Genomic DNA, 27,372 nt, shown 5'->3' on the forward strand with positions numbered 1-27,372 from the left:
GGCATAATGATAAAGGAAGAAGAAACCCCTTTCCAAGTTTATTGTAATGTGACTTTATTTAAATCACAATATTTTGAGGGCTCGAGGTTAGTGGTGTTTTCATCTTCATTAGAATAAGAGATTCTTGATAAATAGATCAAGGAGCTATTTGTATGGGTTCTGCTATCTGCTACACGAAAATGTGAAATTTGAGACTTCAGAAATCTGGGAGCTATTTCGGAGGCAAACGTGAAATTTTAAATAATATTGTAAGGCTGCACATGACTAAGTGTCTAATGGGTGGTACAGACAGTCGTAAAGTGGGATTTTGGACTGAGAAAGAGATGGATGGGGGCAGAAATGATCGAAGGCCTTCCTAAAGAAGTGGGGAGGCCTTGAAGGGAGGTTGGATGGGGATCAGTAGAAGGGGGATAAGTGGAAAATGACTTTCAATTCTGGTTGTGGCTTGTTAACTCTTCCATCGAAACAGTTCTGCATCACATACTTGTTGAATTTTAATTAATAGTCCGGCTGTTTAAATCTTCAGTTAAGAAAGACTGTTCATTTCTTAAATGAAAAAAAAAAGAAAAGAAGAGTAAGATAATTATTACCTCAGGAAAAAAAATGTAATGTCTGAGAAGGAAAATGTGATCCTTATATACTACATAGTCCAACTGTAAAAAATATTCACATAGTCACAGTAATGTAAATACCAAAGACTATTTCTAATGAAAAGTTGATATCTACCTGTCTTACCTAAATTTTGATAAGGACATGATGAAAAAGGAAATTTGTGAAGGTGTCCTGGGTTTGTGGTGAGGGAAGAATGGAGAAGAAATGTGTTTATATTCCATAGAAGAAAGTCAGAAAATAACAAATAAAAGTGAAGAACTCAAAAAAAAAAAAAAAAAGATTGCTCATGTTCCTACTAAACTAAACTAAACTCCTAAAGAAAGGTTCATGTGTGTTTATTGTGGGTAACTTCTGGAATGCCCCAGAGCATTCTGTCACACTAACTACCTTCCCTCCCCCTCCCTGGAAATCTGTTTACCCCCAGTAACTTCTAAATGTTCAGTAATTTTTAACAAGACTCACATAGAAGAGGACAATTATGCTAACTTATTTTGTTTATTCTGTAAATGATAAATAGAAGAGGAGCACAAAATCATTTCTGATAAAATAGAAGTTAAATATGTAATCTGGGCTTGTGGCGCTTTCCTCCTTACCTCTGGTTTTCAGTTAAATCTGTTGACTTGGGGAGGAAGTACCCAGTCTATTGATGCTGTTTACGTGAGTGCCTGGCCAGTATGAGGCTGCAGAAAGAAATCTTCAGTTTCCCCTCCAAGCCTTCTTCTTTTCTTCTTTACATGAAAGCATAGGAAGACTCAGGAGACTTATATGATCTTAGTATTAAATCTCCTTTTGCCAAAGAATTGCAGAGAGATCTGGGGTTTCTGGGATTCTTATTTATAGCACAATGACAGAATAGTACTGAAAGTATTAATAATATTGGCACTGGTTATTATTAATATATAGTTATTGATAATAAGGTAATGATCCACCTCCATGAAAAAATTTGGACAGTTTCTCTTGGTGTAAAGTCAGCCAATCACTTCCTATGACCGTTTATAGCAAACAGATAAAACAAAAACAAACAAAGCCAAGTTGTTCACTCATACCTCCCATATACCAGTCTGGGGGCAAATGGTTGGGAAAAATGAAGATAGTGACAGACAGTGTCTATGACAATAGCGTCTATAGTTTGGGCCACATTGTATCTCTCTTTGTACTTACTGCAATCTAAACAGACACAAGAGCAATAGGAGACAGTCAAGAAAATAAGGTGAGTTGAGCATGCTGTCATGGCCAGCCCCTGGTTACTGCTCTACAGAACGGTGTGGGCTGCCTCTAAAGCACATGCCAAGAATTGCCATCTCTGCCATCCATTTGGCCATTTGCCTTGAACTTTATAGAACTTCAGTAACACCTAGAGTGAAATAATAAACAAAGGTATTTTGTAGGTAAATCATTAAAAAACTACAAATATCCAACAAACATGAAATAATGTTCAACTTTCCCAATAAGCAAATAAATTGAAATAAAAATAATGAAAAAAATACATTTCTTTGTCTATCGAGTAACAAAGCTTAAAAAGTATGGCAATAGTTTTGGTTCATATATAATCTGCTGGTTAGACAAAAACTTGGTACAACCTCTCTGTAGAACAACTTGGCAATATATTTCATAGTCATTAAAATGTGTTCACCCTTGGGTCCAGCTATTCCGAAATTTATCCTAACAATTTGACCAGAGAAGTGTACAATACCACTATTGAACCAGGTTCATTTCAACCTTTTGATTGCAAAAAATTGGAAATAACTCACATCCAACAATAGGTACATATATTACGGTACAGAGATACAATGGTAGAAGAATATTGAGCTAGCACAATAGATACATATATTACGGTACAGAGATACAATGGTAGAAGAATATTGAGCTAGCACAATAGGTACATATATTACGGTACAGAGATACAATGGTAGAAGAATATTGAGCTAGCACAGCATTCTTAATATAACTCTTAATATAACAGGAATACATTGGCTCATGGTTTTGAGCCTAGAAGAAGTCCAAAATCTAGGCATCAGCAAAGTAATGCTTTCTTCCCGAAGTCTGTGGCATTTGGGACTGGCTGCCAACAATCCTTGGTCCTTAGCTTTTCCATTACATGGCATCCGGGTTCCATTGACTTCCTGCTTCTTGCTGTTCCCTGTGGCTTCTCCCTGTGCCTTTCTCTCTGTGGCCTCCTCTATAAGGCCTCCAGTAATAAGATTCAGTTGGCCACGCCTTAGCTAAAAATGGCCTCATCAAAAGGTCCTATTTACAATCAGTTCATACCCACGTGAATGAGTTAAGATTAAAAACATGTTTTTTCTGGAGTTTTTAACTCAATATACTGTAAATGCGAAGGGGGACCAGTAGGCTGCAAACAGTATTTATATTGTAAGAGAATTTTCTAAATGCCCATAAATGTATAACTGGCATGTTGAGCAAGCAGGACTCATGGAATATAATCAGAAAGCATCTTTATTTTTGTCTCCTACTATTGTTTTAAATTCCATTGGATAAAAACATAAATGGTCCCATGACTTTTGTGTCTCTCTTGGTAATAAAAGTCCTTTTGTCCCTTTAAGAGACAAAACAGTCTCCATTCGTCAGGGTATTAGGATGTCCAGTCCCAAATTCATTCCAAGTTCATCCAGAGTAGCAGCCATTTTCCCTCACAGAGTCACAGCTTACTGCAATGAAAAATATACAGCAGTGAAAAGAGATTTTTTGATCCTTCTCCCTTTCTCAGTAAGCCTTTACCTCTCCTCCCTCCATGATGCTTTTTGGCCATTCCAGGGTTGAAGTGGAGGGTGGATGGCAGGAAAAGTAAAAGTTGGGCAGGAAAAGTAGAAGTTGGGCAGGAAGGCATATGTTGAAAACTCTTGCTTGACTGGGGTCATTGTAGGGTGATTTCACATTCTCTGGCTTGGGCAGATTTTTTTTTAATTACTTATTTTTTATTGATGTAATCATATATTCACATATCATGTTATCATCCAAAGTGTACAAACAGTGGTTCACAATATCATCATATAGCTGTGCATTTATCGTCACAATCAACTTTTTTTCTTTCTTTGTGAAAAATAACATATTTACAAAAAAGTGATAAATTTCAAAGCACATCACAACAATTACTTGAAGGACAGATTTCAGAGTTTGGTATGGGTTACAATACCACAATTTTAGGTTTTTACTTCTAACTGCTCTAATATACTGGAGACTAAAAAGAAATATCAATAAAATGATATTTTATTGCAATCATACTGATTTGTTAAATCTTTCTCCTCCTTTAGGGGTATTTGGGCTATGGCCATTCTAAATTTTTCATGTTGGAAGGGGTTGTCTGTAATATGGACAGGGGGATGGAATTAAATTGATGTTCTGGAGAGGCTGGCCCCTCTGCATTTCAGGACTTACCTGATCCAGGGACCCATCTGGAGGTTGTAGGTTTCTGGAAAGTTCCATAGTGCATGGAACCTTTATAGAATCTTATATAATGCCCTAGGTGTTCTTTAGGATTGGCAGGAATGGTTTTATTTGGGGTTTGGCAAGTTACGGTAGGTAGCAACGTCCAAGTGAAGCTTGTGTTAAGAGTGACCTCTAGAGTAGCCTCTTGACTCTGAACTCTCTCAGGCACTGATACCTTATTTGTTATACTTTTTTCCCCCATTTTGGTCAGGATGGCATTGTTGAGGTCAGATGTTTTAATGTGACTTTTTTCTTGAGTGTGCTTCCGTGGGATTTTCAGAGTTACCCCGTGGCCAAGTAGGAACTGTTCTGCAGCTTTCTTCGTGTGGGTGATGCATTTTTCCCTGCTCTCTGCTAAACCCTCTGTGTATCTGGGTATCCAATGATTGATCCACAGCTTCTTTTTACCAGGGTCACTTTGCCCCTGGAGCCAGCTCTACCAAAACAGGAGCTAAGAGAACTCCATGTCTCCTCAGCCTCTCCTGTGGCCCATGAGTCTCTCCATGGGAACCTGAGAAACCCTGGGAGGGCAGGCTAATTGCCAGTTAAGCAATCTCCCTTTGCTCTGCAGTCAATTCAGCAGGCTGGTCACAGTTTCTCCAACTTACACTTCTCAGGCAGGAGTCAGACACCAGTATGTTGTTCTCCAAAGCTGTAAGGCACATATTTAACTCTCCCAGTAGTCCTGTTGAAGCCTTCCCTAAAGAAAGCCTCCTCACAAATCATCCCTCTGATCAAATGTGGAAAAGGGGATCTGTAACCCTAACAAAGGAGCTTTGGCTTTTGTTTGTTTTTGTAAATCCCACCAAGCAAGTTCTCCTAAATGGTCTTCTCACAACCCACTCAGATATGCGGAATCTCTTGCTTTCATCGTCAGCTGAAACGGAAACAGGCAGAATCCCGGTGTAAAATCCTGTTACCCCTGCTTTAAAATGCTGGGACAGGCACACATACAGCAGTATCTCTGATTATGAGTGTTTTTTCCCCTTCTTTGAGCTTTTCTGTAATTTCCAAGTTTTCTGCCTGGAGCGCAATTTTACTTTTATCTTTAGAGAAAAACCAACTAAAACAATTTTTATAATAGTAAAGCAGAGTCAGTTTTGTTGACATTTGAAATTTTATGTCCCAATGCTGAAGAATCCCCTTGTGAACAGGTTCTACTTGTAGCTTATTGCTGGATATTTCAGTTATGCTCTTTCACATGACAAGAAACATGCATGCACTAGTTTAAACCAAGTGATGCGTGGCTCTTTGTTGTAAGGAAACAATGGGGAAGTGAGGACAGCCTTGGCTCTGCATAGTTAGTCCTTGGGAGCAGTAATGTCGATCAAAACATAGCAGCCCGCTGGTAATCGGAGGGGCCTGTGGCTCAACCACTCTGCTCTGCTGTGTCTGCTCTGTTTCTCCAGATCTGCTTCCACTGCCACAGCTGATTTTCTCCTTGCAACTCTTTTCTCAGCCTCATGGCTTCTGCCTACTTAGGACTGTTGCCTGGTGGCATCTACCGTCCCTGGAACTGCTTGCTGCCTTCTGACTGTATGCCTCTCAGACTGTGTCACTTTGGTCTGACTTACTTGCCATCACAATTTCAGGACATGCCAAAAGGAAGGACATGACTAAAGTTGGTTAATCATTCTCCACAGCAGAGCACTTCAGCGGAGCAGCATTCTTGCCCATGTTTAGCTTTGGGGCCAAGCACAATGTCTGATTCGGTTGCTTAGGTCCAGGAATGCAAGAAATTTTGGATTGTATGACCCATGACCACATTGCTATGAATGGGACTCCCGACATATGATAGGCCACAGGTATACTAGAAGAGTGACCCATGTCTCTCAGAAAGTTATACCACCATGCTTAATTAATTGCTTCCATGTCTTAATTGAGGCCTATTTTTGAATGTCAATGGAAGTAACTGAATGATTTAAAACAAAAAAGTGGGGGCAGGGGGAAGAGATTTAATTGGATATCCAGATTTCTTTTTCTATGCCAGACATTTCCTTAACCTGACTGAAAGGAAATAAACATTTTTCCCCAGCAAGGTCAAAGTGATTCAAAATTAAATAAATGAAGACTTTTAAATTTTAAGGTCATTGCTAATAAAGAATTGGCCAAACTCATGTGTATATACCAAGTAAATAGGTCTTTTCATTTCCGCTTTTCTTCTGTAAAATACACCTGGCATTACCATTTCTTTGCATTGACAATTCTTTTCATTTTTGATAAATGGGTTCATTGTTTACAGACTGAGCACAGTTATTCTATTCCTATTCTTACTGCAGAGATACATTCATTTAAAGTACATAATGGCCTCCATTATCACATTATCATTTTTATTGTGTAACAAATCTTTATATAGGCCTTTTCTCCAAAGACCCATTGAGACTCTCATCAGTTAATATATTATAAAGAATAATCACAAATTTTGCTTGTTGAGATTGATAAAAAAGATTTTACATATTAGAATTTGAAAGCTAAAATCAATCAAATTTAATTTGAATGATCAGTTTATTTGAACACCATAATTACATGGAATCTTGAATAGGGCATGAGATCCTGTTGGTTTATACAAGTTAGTGTGATGCTGTGATATATCCCAGAGCAATTTGGGCAGGGAATAAAAAAGTATTTGCAAAGTCCCCTTGGGGGACTAGGGAGAAAGGAGGAAATATTCAACTTCCCCATCTGGGGAATTCCTGATATTCTCCCAAGCTGTGGGGACAACCAATTCAATAGGCTGAGCCCTCAATCTTGGGGGTCACCCCTGTGAAACTTACTCCTGCAAAGGAGAAGCTAAGCCTACTTATGATTATGCCTAAAACTCACCCCCAGAGAACCTCTTTTGTTGCTCAGATGTGGCCTCTCTCTCTAAGCTATTGCTCTCCTCCTTATGTAGGGCATGACTCCCAGGGGTGTAAATCTCCCTGGCAATGTGGGAGAAGGCTTCTGGGATGAAAGACTTCTTGACCAAAAGGGGGAAGAGAAATGAAACAAAATAAAGTTTCAGTGGTTGAGAGATTTCAAACAGCATCAAGAAGTTATCCTGGAGGTTATTCTTATGCATAATATAACTGTCCCTTTTTAGTGTACAGTGTATTGGAGTGGCCGGAGGGAAGGACCTGAAATTGTTGTGCGACCACATGATTGTGAAAACCTTGTGTCTGATGCTCCTTTTATCCAGGGTGTGGACAGATGAATAAAAAAATAAGGATAAAAAATAAATAAATAATGGGGGGGGCAAAGGGTAAAAAATTGGGTAGCTGGAAATACTAGTGGTCAATGGGTGGGGCAGGTAAGGGGTATGGGACGTATGAGTTTTTCCATTTTCTTTTTCTGGAGTGATGCAAATGTTCTAAAAATGATCATGGTGAAGACTACACAACTATGTGATGATATTGTGAGCCATTGATTGTATACCATGTATGGACTGTATGTGTATGAAGATTTCCCAATAAAAATATTTTTTTAATCACAGGAAATAATAAGAACATACAACAAAGACATTGGGAAAATATCTTTTACACAAATGTTAAGCTTTGATAAATAAATTACATAATTTGAGTAAAGACACGCATTTGTATTGTTGGCATTACTTCATCTCACCCATGTTACACATTTTGTTGCAAAATCATTGTTTGTTTGTTTCATCAGTTTTATTAGTTAGATATTCTAAATTCATTATGCAAATCTTTCAAAATAACTATTATAAGAATAGCTTACAATTCAGCTCTGATTGTGCAAATACTCGACACAAGAAACAGTTTTTACAAATGCATGCTTTCTTATAAGAATAATTTAATAAAGAAAATAAGTTTCTATATATCTTACAGCAAATTTCATGCAATTTTTTTATCCCCTGCAGTCAACCATCATTTCAGGTTTTCTATTACACTGTGTCTATCACATCCAATAAACCGAATTACAATCTGCTGTTTCTAATGTTTGACTACTATTGAGATTTACACTGTTAAGAGTTTTTAAGCTTCCTTTACTAATTTTTCTCATCTCAAATAATTCACATATTCAGTCTATGAAAAGTCATTTAAACAACATTTCTTTTGAAATATAACTTGTATCAGGTTAATCATTTTATTTGATAAATGATCTTTTTTATTTCTCACCTGAGCTAAACTAGCTGGTAGTTTTACTCCCATCACATTAAGTAGAAAGAGTCCAAGTCTTTACATTCTCAATAGTTTCTAGACTGTGAAAACAAAATGCTAGAAACAAGAGTCAAAAAGAAATATTAAGAAAGCCAGAACATTTGTTATTGATTAGAGTAGGGAACACTTTTTTTTATTTATTTATCTGACTTTATTTATCATACCATGAGGTTATCCTGGTAATAAATTAATATGACAGCTATCAAAAAATGTTGGGTGCTTTTCCAGGAAAGTGTAGACTAAAGTATATGTAGAACCATTTAAATAACTCTCATTGCCTGTAATTCATTATTTAGATAGTTTGAGTTTATGAAGTTTTTGGACACCATTTCAGTTCCTGCAGGCTGCCAAACCTGGCATTATAGAACTGGCAGTTCAGAAATCATCTGATCCAGTCACCTAATTGTACAGATAGAAATCCACGGGCATTGTCAGAGAATTCAAAAGCTAGTAAGAGGCAGAGCCTAGACTGCAAATTGTTTCTTAGGAAGGTTCCAGAAATATCTGTTGGGCTAAATAAGGCATATATATCACATGGAAATCTAGTCATATGTAAAATGACCCTGATTTTACTTTCAGTTTAACATTAGATTGAATTCTGATGGTTCTTTTGTAATTCACAAACACTATTTGGTGATTCAGTTGCTTTGGGAACAAAATCATTCCGACTATTTTATTTGTCACCCATCACTAATTTCTACTGCTGTTTATGATTCTTTTTTGCTAGAATGTTTCAACTTTGGCAACTTTTCTTCCTATTCTTCTGTGCTCATAATAGACCTATGGCAAGGATGCCTGTCCTTGTCTGAAATTCAACATCAGCAGAGGGCGCTAACATGGTATCAATACCTATAAAACCATTCACATTTGAGTTTCGGACAGTTCATTTAGGTCTGTTATCACATATCTAGAGTAGGGAACACTTTAAATTCAAGGTCTCTCCCAGGTTGAAGAGACATGAAAGAAAGAAAACATAAGGATGTGGCAGTAGTTTTATAAACTGAAAAAGGGTCATTTATTTAGGTCCATGGTAATATAATTTTCAGCATACCAGAGGATCCAGAATGTTGGACTCTGTGGCGAACTAAACTCAACCCTTGCCATTCTTATGCTGTAGCTTTGAAACAGCCTTATAAATATCCACTTGCCCAGTACAAGTAATCCTATGGGCCAGGGACCTTACAGAATACTGACCACATTTACCTGAAGAGTGGAGACGTTAAGCATTCATTCCATTCCTTCTGTTAGTGAAAAGTGTGTCCACTTGGCAAAGCTTGTTGTCTTCCTTTTCAGGGAGTATGAATTAAAACCAAGAGACTAGCAATATTCTGCAGTCAAATTCAAGTTCCTAAGTACTCAGCTCCAATTATCTAATATTTCTAAAAGGATTCTTTAATCAGATCTTTGTCCAGTAAGAGGTTTAACAGTGCATAGAGATCATCATGTGTCCAATTCTTGTTCTCTTATTTCTCTTGATTTCTGTTTTTCACCCCAGTGCAACAAGTTACTACAGGGTATTATGAAAATACTGCAGCAATAAATTATTCTGCATCACCAAAAGTGTCCATATTATAATGGGCCACATTTGCATATAACTTCAAGAGAGCCAAATAACACCTACTGCAGTGATTTTACAAATTCTGCATAGTCAGTGTATCCATCATTGTTCTAAAAAAAAATAATGAAGTTAATCATTTCATCTTTGTTCACCGGTGGTTCCAGTTCACTCCCTTTGACCCAGAGGAATGAGTGATGGCTGTAGAGAGCTGTAAGATGTCAAGCAAATTATTGCCATCATAATTGTGCATTTTGAAATGATGGAGATGCAGTTCTTGTGGGGACCTCTCTGCCTCTGGTTTGTTGATGACACTTTGTAGATGCTCCATGATATACTCTAGTTCTTACCGAGGCCCATGCTTCCGGGATGTGAGAAGCTAGCCCCGGGCTCCTCAGCCCTGGCACCTGGGCACTAAAGGCCCAGAGCAGGCCACACAGAGAAGGGGCTCTGAACAGCCGCAGAGATCTCCTGGTCATCGATACCTGCTTTCCCCAGGGTGACACTCAGCTCAAGCCTGGGTAGGGCCAATGGAAGCCCCCAGCATCATAATTTGGCATCCAGAATAATTGATTTTTAGGAGTATGATTTGGTGAATAAATATGACTACACCTGAAGATAAAACATTATGAGGATTTCTGGATCAGACAATACTATATGAAAACAATATGTGTGTTTGGAATAAGTTATCAACAGAGCACTAATTCTAATGACAAAATGTAATACAAGGATTCAAGGGGAAATCTTCAAATTAAAGCCCTTTGGAATGTGCGACAGTAATTTCTGATGAGATGTGTATTGGATTGTCAGGTCAATAAATGGGGAAATAGCTTTAAAACATTGATCATTTGCTAGAGAGGACGTGGAAGGGGCAACAACATTTGAATAAGGGTTACTTCATAGGTTAACTTGTATTGAAGATATACTGCAAACTGTAATCCAAACTGATGAGCTTGCATGGATATTAACATCAAATTTAACTTAGAATCAGTCAATGAATCCTCCAACAATAGATTTTACTTCACAGTTCATGGACTTCTAAAATCTCTACTAGCCTTGATGGGAACCCAGGCAATGTGCATTCACGGTGGCACATTTAGGAAACTTCAGGGCATTATCTCAGCATTCTACGTCCTAAAGAAAAACTTAGTAGAGATCATCTTTAGTTCTTCCTGGCTTGCATATTAGGTCAGTGGCAATGGGTGGAGGTGGGGGAGTCTTATATTACAACATTAAGTTCCTTACAGTTAAGACTAATTCCAGGGTGGTGCAATGGTGACTCAGTGGCAGAATGCTCACCTGCCATGCTGGAGATCCGGGTTTGATTCCTGGAGTCAGCCCATACCCCCTATCCCCACCCATCCCCCTCAAAAAGCCACTAATTCCAGAATGTTGGTTTTGGATTGGTTTTCTAACATCTGTAAGAAGGCATGATACAGAAGGTGAATTAATTTGAATATGGTCATTGTCAGTTTTAATTACAGTGTGAGAAGGAAAAGCAGTGTAGTATTAGAAACTTTCTGCCTGGACCCAGAATAAATATATCAGAGCATCACTTTCCTTTAAACTTGTGGAACTGCTTAAACTCCTCGGAGACCTTTCCTCTTTCTGTCTTCTTTTTTTCACCAGGACATTAAAAGAATTAGCAAAAGAAACTGATTATGGGAAAAACAATATTCTGCATTCTTATTGATGAAAACGAAGGAGGGGTGCACTATTTATGCATGTGTACAGTTCTGTCCTTTTACCTAACGGCTCACAACAAGTAGAATTTAGGATGCAATTGTGTTTGGAGAGCAGCCATGGATAATAAAATAAAACAAGTCCAACGTGTTGAGAGCACACATTTTATCTATGCATCAGAACCTTATCAGCTTTAACCTGCCTTGTGGTTCTGCTAGTAAAAGCCATAAAAGAGGCTTTTGTGTCTCATCCTGCCACTGCGAAGCTTCCCTACACTTGTAGAATCCCTCCGCTCAACTTTGGTTGACGCTTGGCTTATAAATTTCAGTGGAAGATGACTGAGTGTCCATCTAAAAAGGAAGAAGAGGGAAGCAAAGACTAAAAGCTCTATTTTTTTATTTGTTTGCTGGGTTATTCAACAAATATTTATTCACTCCTTGCTGTATGTTCAAAAAAATCAGGTACTCTGTTTAGGCAACTGACAATCCAGTGGTGAAACAACCAGCATGAGAAAAAGGTGCAGAGACTCAAAACAGTGGAGATTTATTACATGCAACTGTTAAACAGTTTGAACTATTACTTTTGGCTCTGAAAATAACTATACTCACTCAACAAATGTTATCAGAGTGGGTACTGCGATCTGAAGCCAGGCAAAAGTCTATCACTTCACTCGCCACTTTACAACCTCAGGCAGATGTGTTATTTTTGTTGTTTTTGTTTGTTTGTTTTTGGTCTTTCCTGGTTTCAATGACTTTTACTGGAAAATGACTATAATATTACCTACCTCACTGGGCTCCTACGGTGTTTCAAAGAGACAATGTAAGTGGAAGCACCCTGTGCAACAGCTGTCGTATTACATATGCTTACAATTTAATTCTAGGTCCATTTTCCTCTTAGGAAGCAAGATGCCATTTCGGTGAGGTTCCCATAATATTCAGCACCATGAAGGTACTGGAAATAATGCAAAACATAATGTTCATCTTCCATAAAACTAATGTCAGCTTGAATCTGGAATCATATGTACTCTTCTAATTGTTTCATTTCCATAACTGGCACTAAGTTCTAGAGTGGAGACAGCTGATTTTTTCCCTGGTGCTTTCTTCAGGGCAGCTGTAGATAAAGGATCGCCAAGCAGCTTGCTGTGATCTGAATCAGTAAGAGAATTACATATCCTTATCACTCCTTAGATAACTTATTTTCTCCTGTTCTGATTTTGTGTCGTGTGAGAATAAACATCCAGAAAGGTTCCAGTGGTCAATTTAAAAATAATATTTATAATAAAAGGTTATCTTTAAAGAGATCTTGATCCCAGCCATTCAAGGAGTTTAAATGGGTTTCATTATCTAGCATGGTTGGAGTGCTGGTGCCATTATTTTGTTGCCACTTTTTGAGTTCTAAAGGTTTTTGTTGTGGATGCTTTCTTTAAATCAGTTTCTCTCTTTTCCTTGTCTGGGCTCCCCTTCCTCCAACCTTCTCTCTGTCGTTTAACTTTACTGTTATCAAAAGGGCACGTTTTAAGTTCAGCTGCTTGCTTTTTCTAATCCCTGCCCCTCCCCGAGTCTTGGCTATGTGCTGAGCCAAGGCTCCGATGTCAGGGACAAAAGCTCTCAAATAACCATCTTTTCTGAAGAGCAACAGGGAGGGGAGCAGCTAGGCCCCGAATGGAAAAGCCATCCTGCAGCCACTGAGCAGCAGCGGATTTTGTTTCCTTTGCTCTGCCTCCTCCTGGCTGAGAACTTGCAGTGGTTGTCCTAAAGCTTTCCCTAGAGTATGCAACAGTAAGAAGTCTGTACCTGGAAGTATCACCTTTCTGGAGCAGGAAAACAAAGAGGCTACCCTTTCCCAAGCTGGTGAGTCTCCTTTAGGGCTTCACATCTTTGAAAAGGTTCTTGCTTGGACTGACTGATCCATTCTCCATTATGACATCAAACCAATGTTTAGGCTCTGCCTGGGGATAGAGTCCCCATCCCCTATACTCCATTTGTGCTTTCCTGTGTGTGACGGTTGCTGGGCAACCTGTAACAAAAATGTGTTTGAGTTCCTGTGTGGGAGGAACACTTTAATGCTGCTTTGATCTCCTATAATTCAAGAGACAAAAACAGTTTTATAAGGTTCAGTGTAAATGAACAGTTCATTCTGGGGTTCACTGATGACAGAACCTGAAAGACTGGGATGGGTGAGAGACTTTGGAAATATTTGGCAAATGAAGCCAGGAGTAGAGAGTTGATAGGTATCAGGATACTTACCCAGCCTGGAAGGCGGAACAGGGCATAATGAGATGCTTACTTATAAGAAAGCCAGTTGTAAAAGGTAAAAGATATATGTCAAAAGCCAAGGAAATAATAAAAGTGGAGTAATAAAAATGCAAGTGAGATGAGAAAAAGGTAGGTAAGAACAGCAAAAAGAGAAATTGATGCCCTTGCCAAGGAGAGCTGGTGAGAACTATTTTGAGAAAATGAAAGCTATAATTCCTGCTTTCTGGCTTATGGGACATGTTTGTTTTCAAAATGTATATAGCTGCTCTCACCTCAGTCATATTTGGATTATTATTACCACCTTTTAAATTGGCAAAAGTCACTTAAAGCTTATATGAATTGCATGTTTATTTGTGGGGTTAATAATACACGGTCAGTGAGATATATAAGGTTAGAAGGACATGGGCTTTGAGTTCAGTGACTCCGGCCTGCTGAGACTCAGTGCCCTCTCTGTAAATGAGGATTCAATATGGCTGCGGTTTTGTGGTAAGGATTAGCAATGATCGCAAAATCCTTGTGAGGTAATAGAGGCTCAATAAATATAATCTGCTGTTATTTTCTATTGTTATTATTTCACTTGAAGACAGAGAGCTTGACCAAATGATTTCCTGAGGCCCTATTCAGCTTTATAAGATTTCACAATGATTTAAGTGTGATATAGCAATGCTGAGTTTTTTTTTATTACAGATTTCAGACTAGAGAGTATCTTTGAGAAAATCTCTTCTGTTCCACATTTTTATTCTGCAAAACAAACCACCCCAAAACTTAAAGGTTTAAAACAACTTTTATTTATTAACTCACAGTCCTGTGGGGAAAGGCATCAGGCTAGGCTTAGCTGGATAGTTCTTCTGCTGGTCTAACCTGGGATCAATCACTTGGATCTAGTAGTCTGGCAGCTTGACTGGGTCTAATTGGTCTGCATGGCTTTATGCACAATCTGGCAGTTGGTGATACTTCTCAGCTGTGACTTTTTCCATCCTCCAGGAGGCTAGCCTCAGCTTCGTTACATGGAGATCTCAAGGTTCCAAGAGGGAGAGAGCAGAAGCTACAAGGCTATTGAGATCTAGGCTCAGAAGTCTCACAGTTTCACTTCCGTAACATTCTATGGGTCAAAGCAAATCCAAGGTCAGCGCAGATTAAAGAGACTTCATCTCTTTTTGGGAAGAGTAGCAAAGTCCCGTTGAAAAGGAATACATCATCAAGGATAAGAAAAATATCTTAGGCCTTCTTCTTTGCAAACAACCTACCACAACATCTAACCCTGTTTTGCAAATGGTAAAGCCAAGAGTGTTGAATATTTGGCCAAGATCACCCAGCTAGAACCTGACCCTATTCCAGTTTTCCACTATGTGATGGCACCTCAAAAGAATACAAGAGAAGTCTGACAGCAAGGATGATGACATTGACATTGATGCTATTTAAAATGATGGATGCAACCTAGCTTAACAGTGTAATACTGCAAATTTTTCTGCATTATCAACTAGAAGTGCAACATGTATGTGCAAAAGCTAAAATGGCTTAACATCATGCTACACTTTATACTAAAAATGTTTTACTGTGAGTGGTCTGTAATTAATCCCAACGAGACATCTAGGGAGTCCATACACATCAGTGGGCAAATGTAGTTTGCTTATTCATAGCATGTTTCTTTTTGAAAAAACTAGTGGTGGACACATGGGTCACATTTATACAGTTATAACAAATAAAGATTTGTTTTTGATCATTCTTCAAAAAAAAAAAAAGCACACAAGTAGAGCCAAACAATGGGAGATAAATACAGAACTATCATTTACTGAACTTCTAAATGGCTAGTAAACAATTAGTCATGGACATAAAGGTGAGGTGAAAGACTTGCTTAGAATAAAGGTGAACAAAGAAAAATAAATAGCAAAGGTCAGTAAGGGCATAATCAGGAAAGACAAAGGAGAGGAGAGGAGAAGTGGGATACTTTAACTAAGGGCTGGAAAACGAAAAGGAAATTTAACCCAGGAGGAGACACCTAAAAGGAGACTTCTTCAGGAGTTGTTTTGGTGGAATCCAAGGCAGCCCTCAACAAACTAAGCTTCATGTGAATAAAAGGCATTTTGACTTGAAACAGAGAACTAAGCCTATAGTTCAGCAAAATAGATTTGATTTAATTTAATTAAGCTAATCATCCTGGGGATAAAACTAATTAGAAATATAGACAACCATCCCTTGTGATATGTTAAGTCAACCTGGACTAATTAACCAAGCTGCGTACTTGCAATTTACCTGTATATATATTATTTGTAATCCTGAGGTTCTTTGCATTGGCAAAAATGAACTATACTCTGTAAATGCCTGAATGAGTTATAACAAACCAATAAAGAACACAAATAGCTCAATGCAGGTTGGTTATAAACTTAGTTGAAATCAACTTACAAAGAACTGCTGTATATGTCAAACTGAGGCTAGCCACGGCATAAAACACTGCTCTTAAGTTTCACATCACTGCACACCTGCAGTGTTCAGAATGTTTTCTTTCCTGCCAATGCTGAGCTCACTTGATATTAAATAAATGCATGGGTCTTAACCATTGATTTATGTTCATTGGGTTCTTTTGAGTACAGGAATATCAGTCAGCCTTTATAAATGTATAAACTGTATTTATTTTATAGTACACAACACCCTTGGCTGTATAAGGCTAATGAGATAAGTTACAGGTACCCAGAGGATTTTGACTTTTATGTCATCGTAGTTTCCTTTCCTGGATCACTTTATTTCAAAGGCCAGAACAATTTCTGTTTTGCTTCCTTCATTAGAGGCAAAAACAATGTCATTTTTTACCACATACGCCTTGAATTTTCTGGCTTGTAGCTGTAAAAGTTCCACCCACTGTCCCAACAACTATCAACAGGTTCATCATTGAAATATTTCCTCTTTACAAAAAATTTAAATTGAAATTTGAATTTCTTCAAAACCCTGCCTCTTTCTTGATCTTCATGAAGCTACTGTTTGCATTTCATTTATCATTGTCTTCAGGAGACAAATATTAGCATAAGCATATCTAAAATTGAATTATGTTCTACTTACTCTAGTCTTAGCCAGAATGAGGTTACTATGGTCCAATATTCAAAGTTTAGTCAAAATAAAATTAAAAAGGGGGAGATAGTGCAAATGCAAGAAATAATGAGTTAATATTTTTATTAAACATGGCTGATTCCAGTGAAAAACTCTGAAGCACTGATTCATAAAAATGACAAAACATACAAGTGCAAACACAAAATATAATTAGTAAACAGATATACGGGAAAGTGCTCAAACTTCACTACTTATGAAAGAAATGCATAGCTTATTTATTAAAGAAAGTAGCAATTATTTTTACAAACTACCCACAGTTATAAAAATTGTACCTTTAAAATATTAAATTGAAAAAAAACTCTTCCAGGGATGCCTAGTGGCCATTTTCTATATAGCTGACATGAGTAAAATTGATACATTTTGAAAAGTATTTTTGTAACCTGTGTAAAAAAAAAAATCACAAAATAATTTTGACAGTATGGCTCAATAATTGTATTTCACTTTCTGTTGGACACAGTATAAAAATAGAAAATATACAATAATGTCCATTATATATATAAGGGAATATCTCACTGTCCAACACCAGGACATGATAAATCATAGAAAACATACTAGCTTGAAAAATTATGAAATATTTAATGATTGTTCCAAAGATGAGTAATGTTAAAAGTGCTTTAGAAAAAAATTGTATATGCACTATGTCTATGAATGGATCCTCCATGCACTTGTGTAAATCAGAAGTCTAACAGTCTTGATGTATCTCTGTCCCTAACTCTGCAAGATTACCCCATCACTTGGTGGACACTTAGGGGTCAGTTTTACCCCTAAATAGCTCTGACTCCATCCACTTTTCTCTAGCGGTGAACACGACTTTCCCGGCCCAAGCAAACACATCTCTCTCCTAGAACTGGTCACCTATCCCCTCCTGGAATCTTCTTTCCATCTGCACCTAGTATGATCTTTCAAAAATGGAAGTCCTGGGTGGGCAACGGTGGCACAGTGGCAGAGTACTTGCCTGCCATGCTGGAGACCCGAGTTCAATTCCCGGTGCCTGCCCATGCGGGGGGGGGGGGGGGGAAATGGAAATCCTGTGAGACCCTGCTAAGCCTTCAGTGCCAAAGGGCTTAACCCAACCCTAAATAAGCTGTCTGTCTTCTCCCCACTTTGGTAAGTCTCCTCCATGGCCACATTCCAGCCACACTAACTTCATTTATGTCTCTTGCTTCTTCCCTTGGGGCCTTTGTTGCTCTATCTCTTGTTCTCCTTTGCCAGAAAGCTCTCATTCAGGCCCCTCTGCCCACTGGCCTCTTGCCTCATCTTTAGCCCTCAGCCCAATAACATCTCAGGGGACTCTTCTCTGTTGCCCCAGATCAGGTCCCCTTGCTATGTGCTCTGATAGCATCTATTTATTTCTTTTTAGTGTTTGCCTTCTACTCCCACCTCAGAAGAGTATAATTTCTACAAGGGTAGGGACTTATCTTGTTCACTGCTCTTTACCCAGAGCTCAAACATGTGCTGAACAAATAAATCATGCTTACCACTACTTGTCACCCAACGCTTTATCATTATTGGATTCAAGTCTTTTTCTCCCATTAAACTGTAAATTTGTTGAGGGCAGGAACTATATCTGTTCTGCTTGCCATTATATTCCAGCATCTGCACCGTAGGAGACTTTCCACAAATGCTTGCTGAATAATTTTATCACAATCATGTTGAACATGCAGAGGAAAAATCATACCAAAAGGGCAATAATAATCGCACCAGGATTGTGAAAATAAGTTTAATTTTTCTCCCATCTCTGAAAAAAAATTATAATGGAAAATTGCAATATGAATAAAAATTCACAATTCAAAAACTGGAAAAAATAGCTCTACATATTGCACTTGTTGAATAAACATAATTAAAAAGCTAAAAATATAAATGATGCCATAATTATTCCACCTTAAGAGATTAGGTATTCAATTTTCCCTAGAGTGTCCAAATGAATGCATCTTTTTTTTTACATAGTTGTAATCACAGATAAAATGTATTTTGCTTTTCCTGCTTCATACTATGTCAAATCCATTTTCCCAGGATTTTACATTGTCTGCATAATTATTTTTAGCAACTGCAGAATGTTCAGTTAACCTATGTGCCAAATAAAAAAAATTAACCTTTGGGAGGAGGTTTCTTTCTCTAAAATATATTTGCTGGAGTAGATTTCAAAATGTATGAATATTCATGGGGAAATAGAGAGTTCTGATTTCATTGGCAGAAGTTGGAAAAGAAACAGGCAGTGATGAATATATGTGCTAGCACAAAATGAGTGTTCAAGGTAGGACTGAGTGAACTGTGTTTATTTTCAGAGTCAATGTTACATCAAACCTCTAGAAAATAAATAAATGAAAGTTATGTTTAGAGAGTTCCTGAGTTAGGTGGCTTGACTATCCTCTGAAATGAGATGGATGTGTTGGAGAAGTGGAGGAGGATGGTGCTGATGGTTGGAGAACCAACCATTTGGGAGGGCAGAGGAATTAGAGGTGGTGCACAAATGTAAGACATTAATAAGTCAGGCATTAATAAGTTGGAGGTGGCCTGTATTGGTTCGAAGCAGATATATGTGGCCTCTTAGTCTGTTAGTAAGGGAAGCAGCAATGGAGACAGGAGTGACCAGGTGTGGAGGGGTGGTAATGACAAAATGGGAGGCACCAATGCAGCCTCTGTAGGCTGAATATAATAGTTGCTGCCTAATGCTTTTCAAGATGCAAGTCTGGACAAGATGACCTCTGGCTTCCTTCCTTATGTAATGAGAGTATCATAGCCCCAAGCAGGGCCTGAGTTGCATCTACCTCAGTTCATTGCCTTTAACCCCAAATTTGCCATGTTGCAGATTTCTTGCACCACCTCTTCCCTAACACTTGTGCTTCACAGCAGACCTTGAATAAAGGACGAAATGGCTGCTGAGTCACATGAAATACTTCCGTACACAGCAGAACTTCCCAGGCTTGGAATCCAACAACAAGCCTAATTTTTCACCAGTGCTATGCGGAACTCAATACTTTATGAGATTTGTCATCATGTTCCTCAAACTCACCTTTCCACTCTTTTTCCCTCAGTCCACAGACATCTTGTTCTGGATTAAGAATCTTTCATTTCCAAACAGTTCCAAGATCCCCCTAAAATAGAACAAGATGATCAGCTGAGAAAAAAATAATGAATTACATTGGGTGATTTGTTGAGGACTAGGAGCAGCATTTTTCATTCAAAAGAGGACTAAGTGGGAAAGGGCAGAGGAGAAGAAAAAAGTAATGATAGAATTTCCAGCCTGGTCTGATATGTGGTACAGGCACATTTGTGCTCTGGATGGCCTGACCACCCCCAAACAAACTGTCACTGTCACTTACTACCTGATTCATTAGCCCTGTGTTCACTCATGGGCTTTTGTTTTGTGCGTGTGTTTAAAGAATTCCATTATCTAAGACTATTACATACAACTATTTGTTTTCTGCATATTAGCTTTTATCTTTGACTACTGGATGGGCAAGTATGGACTCTATCTGTTTGTTGAATCCCCATTGCCCAAACAGGACTTGGTACAAAGACATGATTCAATAAATATTTCATTGATTAATGAGTGAATGAGTAATCAGAACTAGAATCTTTCAGTGTCATTTGATTATTAGGTCAAGTTTTAGCATATTGCTCAATCCAGGTTGCCTTTATGACTTGATTATTTTAACTACTGGCAAAAACTTTTAGGTTGTCATTGTATTAAAAGAATACAGCCGGGCCAGCCATGGTGGCTCAGCAGGCAGCATTCTCGCCTGCCATGCTGGAGACCCAGGTTTGATTCCTGGTGCCTGCCCATGAAAAAAAAAAAAGAATATAGCTAAGGGCAGGCAATGTGGTGCACTTGAGTTCTTGCTTGCCATGCCAGAGACCTGGGTTCGATTCCTGGTGCCTACCCATGCAAAAAAAAAAAAAAAAAAAAAATATATATATATATATATATATATATATATATATATGCTAAAATATATATTTGGGGGTGAAAGGAAAGTCTGTCTACAGCCAGTTCCCTTAGACTTAAGATTTTATACTGCTACTATACTAGGTAGTGTTGAGCCCATCACATGGTACCAAAATTGCAGGAATTTAAAAAGTGCATTAATATTTTTATGTTATTTCAGCAAACTCCAGAAGACAAAGAGAGATATCCGGTGGCTTCAAGGAGTGACTGGTGAATGGTTTGAAGAAATCCAAAGAAAAAAGTTTTGCAATGAAACAGACGTTAGCCAAATGTTAAAACAACCACTTACATACAGACTAAGGAAGGGGATGGCAAAAAATGGTAAGAACAAAAAAATTCAGATTTAAAGGTTTTTTTTTCTTATAATATAGTTGTAGAGAGTGGCTAAGTGAATCTCTAATTTCACTAATCCATTTTTAGGGCTACTCTAAAATCATAAGATACAAAAGATTTATAATATAGCATACACTAAAAACAGCCATCCATTATTTTACTATTATGTCTCAGGGGTATGTTTTTTAGAATCAGGCAAGGTAAGTGTAGCAGTCGGGAACACAGATATTGAGGCCAGACAAAACCTGGATTCAAATTCCCACCCTGCCTCTGTCCATCTGACTTTTTCAAGTTATTTATTCTTCATAAGCTTCAATTTTCTCATGTTTAAATGGATATAATACCTAGCTCATAGGCTGGTTGTTAAAATTAAATGAAATTATATGTGTAAAGCACTAAGCCGAAAGGCTGTAAGCAAATAAATGGAATGATGACGAAGGAGAAGGGGAGGGAAGAAGAAGGGAAAGGAGGAATGCTTTAGAAGTTTTCAATAATCATATAAAAAGATATCATATATAACCCTTTATTACACACACATAAAAACTACATGCAGGGCCACGGTGGCTCAGGAGGTAAGAATGCTTGCCTGCCATGCCCGAGGACCTGGGTTTGATTCCCGGTGCCTGCCCATGTTAAAAAAAAAAACAAAAAAACTACATGCATACACATATATAAACCATCTATGTAGCAAATACATAAATACAGAGAGAGATTTTGGAGGGAATAGGGAACGTTCAAAATGGTTTAATTTTCTTTTCCTTTACTTTCTTAGGTATAAAAAGTTATACAGTCCCTTTCACCATGGTTTTAAAGTACTAATATAAAAATTTCTGGAGGATAAGTGGTTAGAGCAACATGAAAATAGGATGGTGTCCTTGACACCTTAGGGGTAGGGGGAAGGAGTGTTGAGAAAAATTCACAAAGTTGGTCTAAGGGGAGAGATATTCTACAGAACTGCAGGGCAGAGCGCATATCCAAAGACTCACCAGTACCTGTGAGGAATTTCTCTAACTGGGCAGAACCATCAAAGCACAGGACTCCCCAAGAAATGACCTGGACTCTTCTTAGTTCCTGAAGCCTTTCATATATAGGGATGCCTGCTCAGTTTGTAGACTAGGCAGAGGAAGAGAGAGAGAAAAGAATGAAGGTTTAGTTCTTTGAGGTATATTTACCTCAACGTTTAACAATGCAAAATTTTTACAATTCTTCTTTTAGATCCAATGGACTCACAAACATCAAGATATAAAAATCTACCTAATCAAAAAAAAACAATATCTGTTCCTTCTCGGCTGAACTTCCGATCATCATTCGCTTCTCTGTTCTCATTCAGAAAATCTGGAAAACCGTCTTTAAAGCTTCAATCACCGAGACAGAAAGGGTAAGCTAAACTCAGATCACCTGACAGTTCACTAGTTATCCAATATCAGAGGCTAGCAGCCTCTTTTGTGTTCAGAATGTGTTTGTTCTTAGAATTATATTTGGATAGTAACTAAGAAAACAGGACTTAGCTTCCATAGTGACAAAGTCCTTGTGAAACTTAGCTCACCTAAACTCCAACTTCTAACCAACTGCAGAGGTCCCAGGTGGTGTCGTTGGTGGCCGATGGTTCACATGTTGGGAGACAGTTACTGACAGTTTCTTTCCCATTCCAAAAGCCTGGTCTGTACCTTGGCTGTGAAGATATATTTAAGTTAAAACTACTCCCTCTTTGGGGAGGGGGAGGAAGGGGCATGTTTGTTATCACTAGGAGCGATGGAATATAAAGACTAAACCAGAGTAATTCTGAGGTGAGCAAAGAGAGTAGAAAAGAATTCCAAAACAGGGAAAAAAAAAAAATAGTCGTCAGAAATATTGAGGGCAGCTGTTTCAATGTGTTTGCTCATAATTTAAACCTAAGGAAAAGGAGGGGAATCATTGGAGCAAAAGAGGCATGATTCCAGATAGTTTCCAGTTTAGAACTGTATAAACTACTTCATCTTGAATCATGTTGTTGGATTCTTTTGTGGAAAACAAGCAAGGCTGTTGAGCTGGCTGCTAAATATTTTCAACACATCTTCCTGGTTGAAAAGCTTCCCACCCCCTTAAGGTGTTGGCTTGGCACGTGGTGTGTTCCCTGTGTCGTAAAACCATTAAGAGTGCGTGTAGCACTAAATAAAAGGTTTTGGAGGTCACTGTCCCTGAAAAACAATAGGCAGGTAAGAGCTGGTGAGACATGTGATGAAGCTGCTGGACTTTGGTCTGTGGAGTCCTCTCCGCCTCTCCTGGGTGGATGGAAGGATTTTAACTCCCAGCTTTCACCTGAGGCTGTTTTTGTCTTTGAGTAAATGATGAAGAGCTAAACAAAATGTAGATTTACGTGACTGTCCCTACCAGAGTTACTTGCAAAGAAATACTCTTCGAATAGGTGAGTTGCTTCTCTTAGTAAAAATATTTGAAACACTAGTAATTTCTCATTTGGGGCATTTAAAATTAAGTACAACATTTGGTGTAGTGGGGACTTGTGACGTAATTTTAGTTTTTGGTGATTTTCTTTAAGACAGAGTTTTATACACCTGAACAATCTAACATCAGTAAACTGGGAAAAGTTGACAAACCTGTTATGTCTATGAACAAGTTATTTCTGTGCTCATATTACAAGTTGCAAAAGTGGATCAAAGAAGATAAAAGATGTATAAACTTCTTTGGGGTCGTATGTTTTGGTTCTAGACCAAATTGAAAATTTTGAAACTCTTGAAAAGAGTTAATAACTCTTAGTTAATAACTATCCTTTTTATATACCAAAATGACTTGTAACTTTATTTTAACAAGATGAACTGAAGCACATAACAGCATGCAGAGTCGAAACAAATTTCATCATTGAAGTATCTCTGTGTGTGTGTGTGTGTGTTTATCTTTAGCAGTTTCCAGAATTTGTCATCTGATAAATACACTTCACTTTCAAAACATAAATGGAAATATTTAACATTTATTTTAACATTATCATTCACATTGGCAAATGCATAGTCATTCTGCTGGTACAGAAAATAGTGAAGGCACTGTGTATTTTTTGCTCATAAGAGGTTTCAGAAGATAAAATGTAAAAGCATGTCCTTTTTATTTTTAAATATGAATGTGACCTAATTATTCTGATATAAATCCTGAATGTATGTTGGAGGAGGTGTATTTTTAAGGTTAGGGATGTACTATAACAGGTAGTATAAATTATGTATCATACATTCCGAGGGGCTCTTTAATCTTAGAAAGAATGTAACTTTCTTTGGCCCTTCTGATCTTTCGCTTCAAATTGTCCAAGTATAAAATCTGATTCAGGAGTTCCTTCTTACCTGTGAGCACACAGGGAGGAGCCGACAAAGGGCTCCAGGGAACACAGTCATCCTGCACAAATCAGAAGTCAGGTTTCTACTTGCTAGAGCAGTCAAGGGCTTGACTTTGTCACACATGGTGCTAGGGAGAACAAGTCAGCCAGGTAGTTTAGAGGATCTTTTGCAAGTCACAGAAAAAGGAATCAACACCTATATGCAAAGGACAGCCTTCTGTCCAGCCTGAAGGACTTGATTTTAAGAGAGATTTCTTTTTCTCTTTGAAGCAATGGCTTAACTAAGAAATAACACTTGATAAGCGATAACCTTGCCCAGAAGCACATGGAAGTAGCTTTATAATTTTACCAGATATTCTTGTTCACTTTAGAGAGGCCCAGCTAATAAAAGTATATGGTACGTTGAAGCTTTGATTTCCTATTATCAATGGGTTAAAAAAAGGGGGGGGGGAATATAGTGAATTCATGAATTTATAAACAGGCAAAAAGTCTTACCTTTCTGCTTCAAAATGATTTGCTCCTCCTCCTAAACGTATGCACTTCCCAAATTATCCCATTATGACTTGAAAAATTTTGTTTGTACATGATTGAACAATACCCTCTGTAGCCTCAACCCTAGGAAAAAAAAATTTTCTGTTCATGTTTTAATTTAGGTGTTGCTAGCCAGTTTTGACAATTCAGAAAATTTTATATATTGGATTTAGCTTTCTTCCAACACTTCTCTGTAAGTCATGTTTCCTCCTGCCATGTTATGGGGCATATAGTACTCTGACATATGGTACTATATGCCCTCACCACAGAATTTCAGCAACTCCATCACTTCATCAATACCCTTCACATCGTTCCACATCGTTCAGCAAATGCCCAGCAGTGTATCTCACATGCAGACTTACTGGCTGTCAGTTGGCAACTACAGTTGCTACGTTCCTGTTCCCGACCCTCCATTATTCCAATCATGCCCTCCCCCGCTATGAATAGGCAATGTCTATTGCCACTTTCTGTTTCACGCTCTGATTTACTCCACAATGAAATTGCCTTCTCAAGGGGGCCACTTACCCTCATGTCCACATAGATTCTCAAAGCTGTGCAGCCGTATGTAACCATTTCATTAGGGAGAGTGTACGGATATGGTATTTTTTCTTACTCTTTCATTCATTGCAGTCCCAAGGATTAGGATAGAGTGAAAGTACGGGAGAACTAGCTCAGAAGGCTGCATGTTCAATTTAAAATTGTCTCTCTTCTTTAACAACTAGCATTGTAAGTACACAGTACCTGGTTGTGATTAGATGACAATTGCTGTGCTGCAGTGAGTGTATGCGTGCCCACCCTGGTCTTATAGGATGGTTTTCTTCCCATGTGACGCAGTGAGCCTTGGTGGGTCCACCCAGCTTCTCTTCAGACATGCCCAAATATGCTGATCCATAGGGTGGGCATACCTTTGTCCAGAGGCAACTTCAGTTACGTAAGCAAAAAGCTCAAATGCCACTTTGGGAAAGTTAAAAAGGTAGATTTTTTTTTCCTGATTTTGTTTTCTCTCTCCAAATGTCCTGTTTGTTCTCTCTTTCTCTTTCCTTAGTAGTGCTTTATTAGTTTCCTAGGGCTGCCATAACAAATTACACTAGGTAGTTTAAAACAACAAAAATTTATTCTCTCATAGATCTGGAGGCTAGAAATTTGAGATCCAACAGAGCCACACTCCCTCTGAGGGATCCTGGGGAGAATCTGTTCATTGATTCTTTCAGTTTCTACTGGCTGTGGACATTTTTTATGTGGCCGTATCATCCAGTCTCTGCTTCCGTGGTTATGTTGCCTCATCCTCTTCTGTCTGCCTCACTCTTATAAGGACATTTGTCATTCAGTTTAGGGCCCACCCAGATAATCCAGGATTATCTCCTCTTCTCAAAATCCCTAACTTAATTATACCTACAAACTTCTTTTTTCAAATAAGGTAAAATTCGCAAGTTCCAGGATTAGGATATGGATAAATCTTCTTGAGGCCCAACATTCAGCTTTCTACAGGTGCTTGTGTTTGAGTTGAGAAGAAACAGGAATCAGAGACAACTGTATTGAAGGTGCAAGCAAGCCCTTCCTTTGGAAATGCTCCTTCAGTGATCCCAGGTTTTGTAGCAGTGATATTAAGAGGAGGCACAGCAAGAGGAGTGGCTTTGAGTTTCATCTGCGTGGCCAGTGGTTTCCATTTGAACTGGTTGATCATTAGAATTTCATCAGCAATTTAAAAAATAATGACAGATTTTAAGGTTTTAATATTGAGATTCTGATTCAGAAGGTATGAAAATAGGGCACAGGGAGCTGTATTTCTTTTTAAATTCTCCAGGATATTTTGATACTCATTCCAGTTTGAGAACCACTGCAGTTTAACTCTTTACTATTCCCACTATGGTGGGGACTGTCAAAATTCCTTCATAGGTGATAGGAGCAGTAGTGATAGCTTCCCTTTCATTCATTCATCGGGCTTTTATCAAAGTCTACTCTGGGTCACACACTGGGTTTAGTGTCCATGATAAAATAGTGAAATAAAGAAACTTCCTGCCTAGAGCACCTTATAACCTAGCAGGGAAGACCAGATTGTTGCATATAGTAGGGCAGGAAGTATACCACAGAACTCTAGGCAGTGCCAATCCCATCATAATTGCAATGAGTCGTATATTCAGTAGGACAGTATTCTGACAAACAACAGTAATGGGTCTTGAGGAATGGGTACCTTTTATAATTTGTACAGGGACACTATGTGGACTAGCTGTAATCTGAGAAGCAGCCAAATAAACTGATGATTATGCATGATACCTCTGCTGGGAGAAAATATAGGAGACACATTAGCCCAGACTGGGAGATCCAGAAGGCTTCCTGAAAGAGGAGAGATAATTTTTGAAGGTTAAAAAGGTCTTAGCTAGGCAATTCAGTCAGAAGGTTGCACCAGTCAGAAGGAATGACACAAGCAA

At 38.3% G+C, this 27,372-nt stretch overlaps 1 protein-coding gene, 1 long non-coding RNA gene and 1 pseudogene across 8 annotated transcripts in view; 1 reads left to right on the forward strand and 2 right to left on the reverse strand.

Annotated features, from left to right (window-relative positions):
* EXPH5 (exophilin 5) overlaps nucleotides 1–27,372 on the forward strand; it is a 95,419-nt gene that overhangs the window by 38,984 nt on the left and 29,063 nt on the right. For 5 of the 6 annotated variants that reach the window (XM_077113041.1, XM_077113039.1, XM_077113038.1 and 2 more), the window contains 2 exons: nucleotides 20,924–21,084; nucleotides 22,312–22,474. In XM_077113041.1, coding sequence (XP_076969156.1) covers nucleotides 21,033–21,084; nucleotides 22,312–22,474 — 215 coding nt within the window. In that variant the 5' untranslated portion in view covers nucleotides 20,924–21,032. Of the gene's footprint in view, nucleotides 1–20,923; nucleotides 21,085–22,311; nucleotides 22,475–22,587; nucleotides 23,501–27,372 lie in introns of those variants that run through there. The other variant, XM_077113044.1, reaches the window with a different exon arrangement.
* Nucleotides 16–13,492, reverse strand: LOC143644266 (multiple coagulation factor deficiency protein 2 homolog pseudogene; annotated as a pseudogene). The gene is made up of 5 exons (XR_013156581.1): nucleotides 13,251–13,492; nucleotides 9,423–10,386; nucleotides 8,178–8,276; nucleotides 1,206–1,966; nucleotides 16–546 (listed from the first exon to the last, which is right to left on the reverse strand). The product of XR_013156581.1 is annotated as a multiple coagulation factor deficiency protein 2 homolog pseudogene (transcript).
* On the reverse strand, nucleotides 18,276–22,524 carry LOC143644267 (uncharacterized). Its single transcript, XR_013156582.1, has 4 exons — nucleotides 22,351–22,524; nucleotides 22,089–22,209; nucleotides 19,828–19,909; nucleotides 18,276–18,552 (listed from the first exon to the last, which is right to left on the reverse strand). It is a non-coding gene; the product is annotated as an uncharacterized LOC143644267 (long non-coding RNA).

This window comes from Tamandua tetradactyla, chromosome 8, assembly GCF_023851605.1.
Source record: "Tamandua tetradactyla isolate mTamTet1 chromosome 8, mTamTet1.pri, whole genome shotgun sequence".
NCBI lineage: Eukaryota > Metazoa > Chordata > Mammalia > Pilosa > Myrmecophagidae > Tamandua > Tamandua tetradactyla.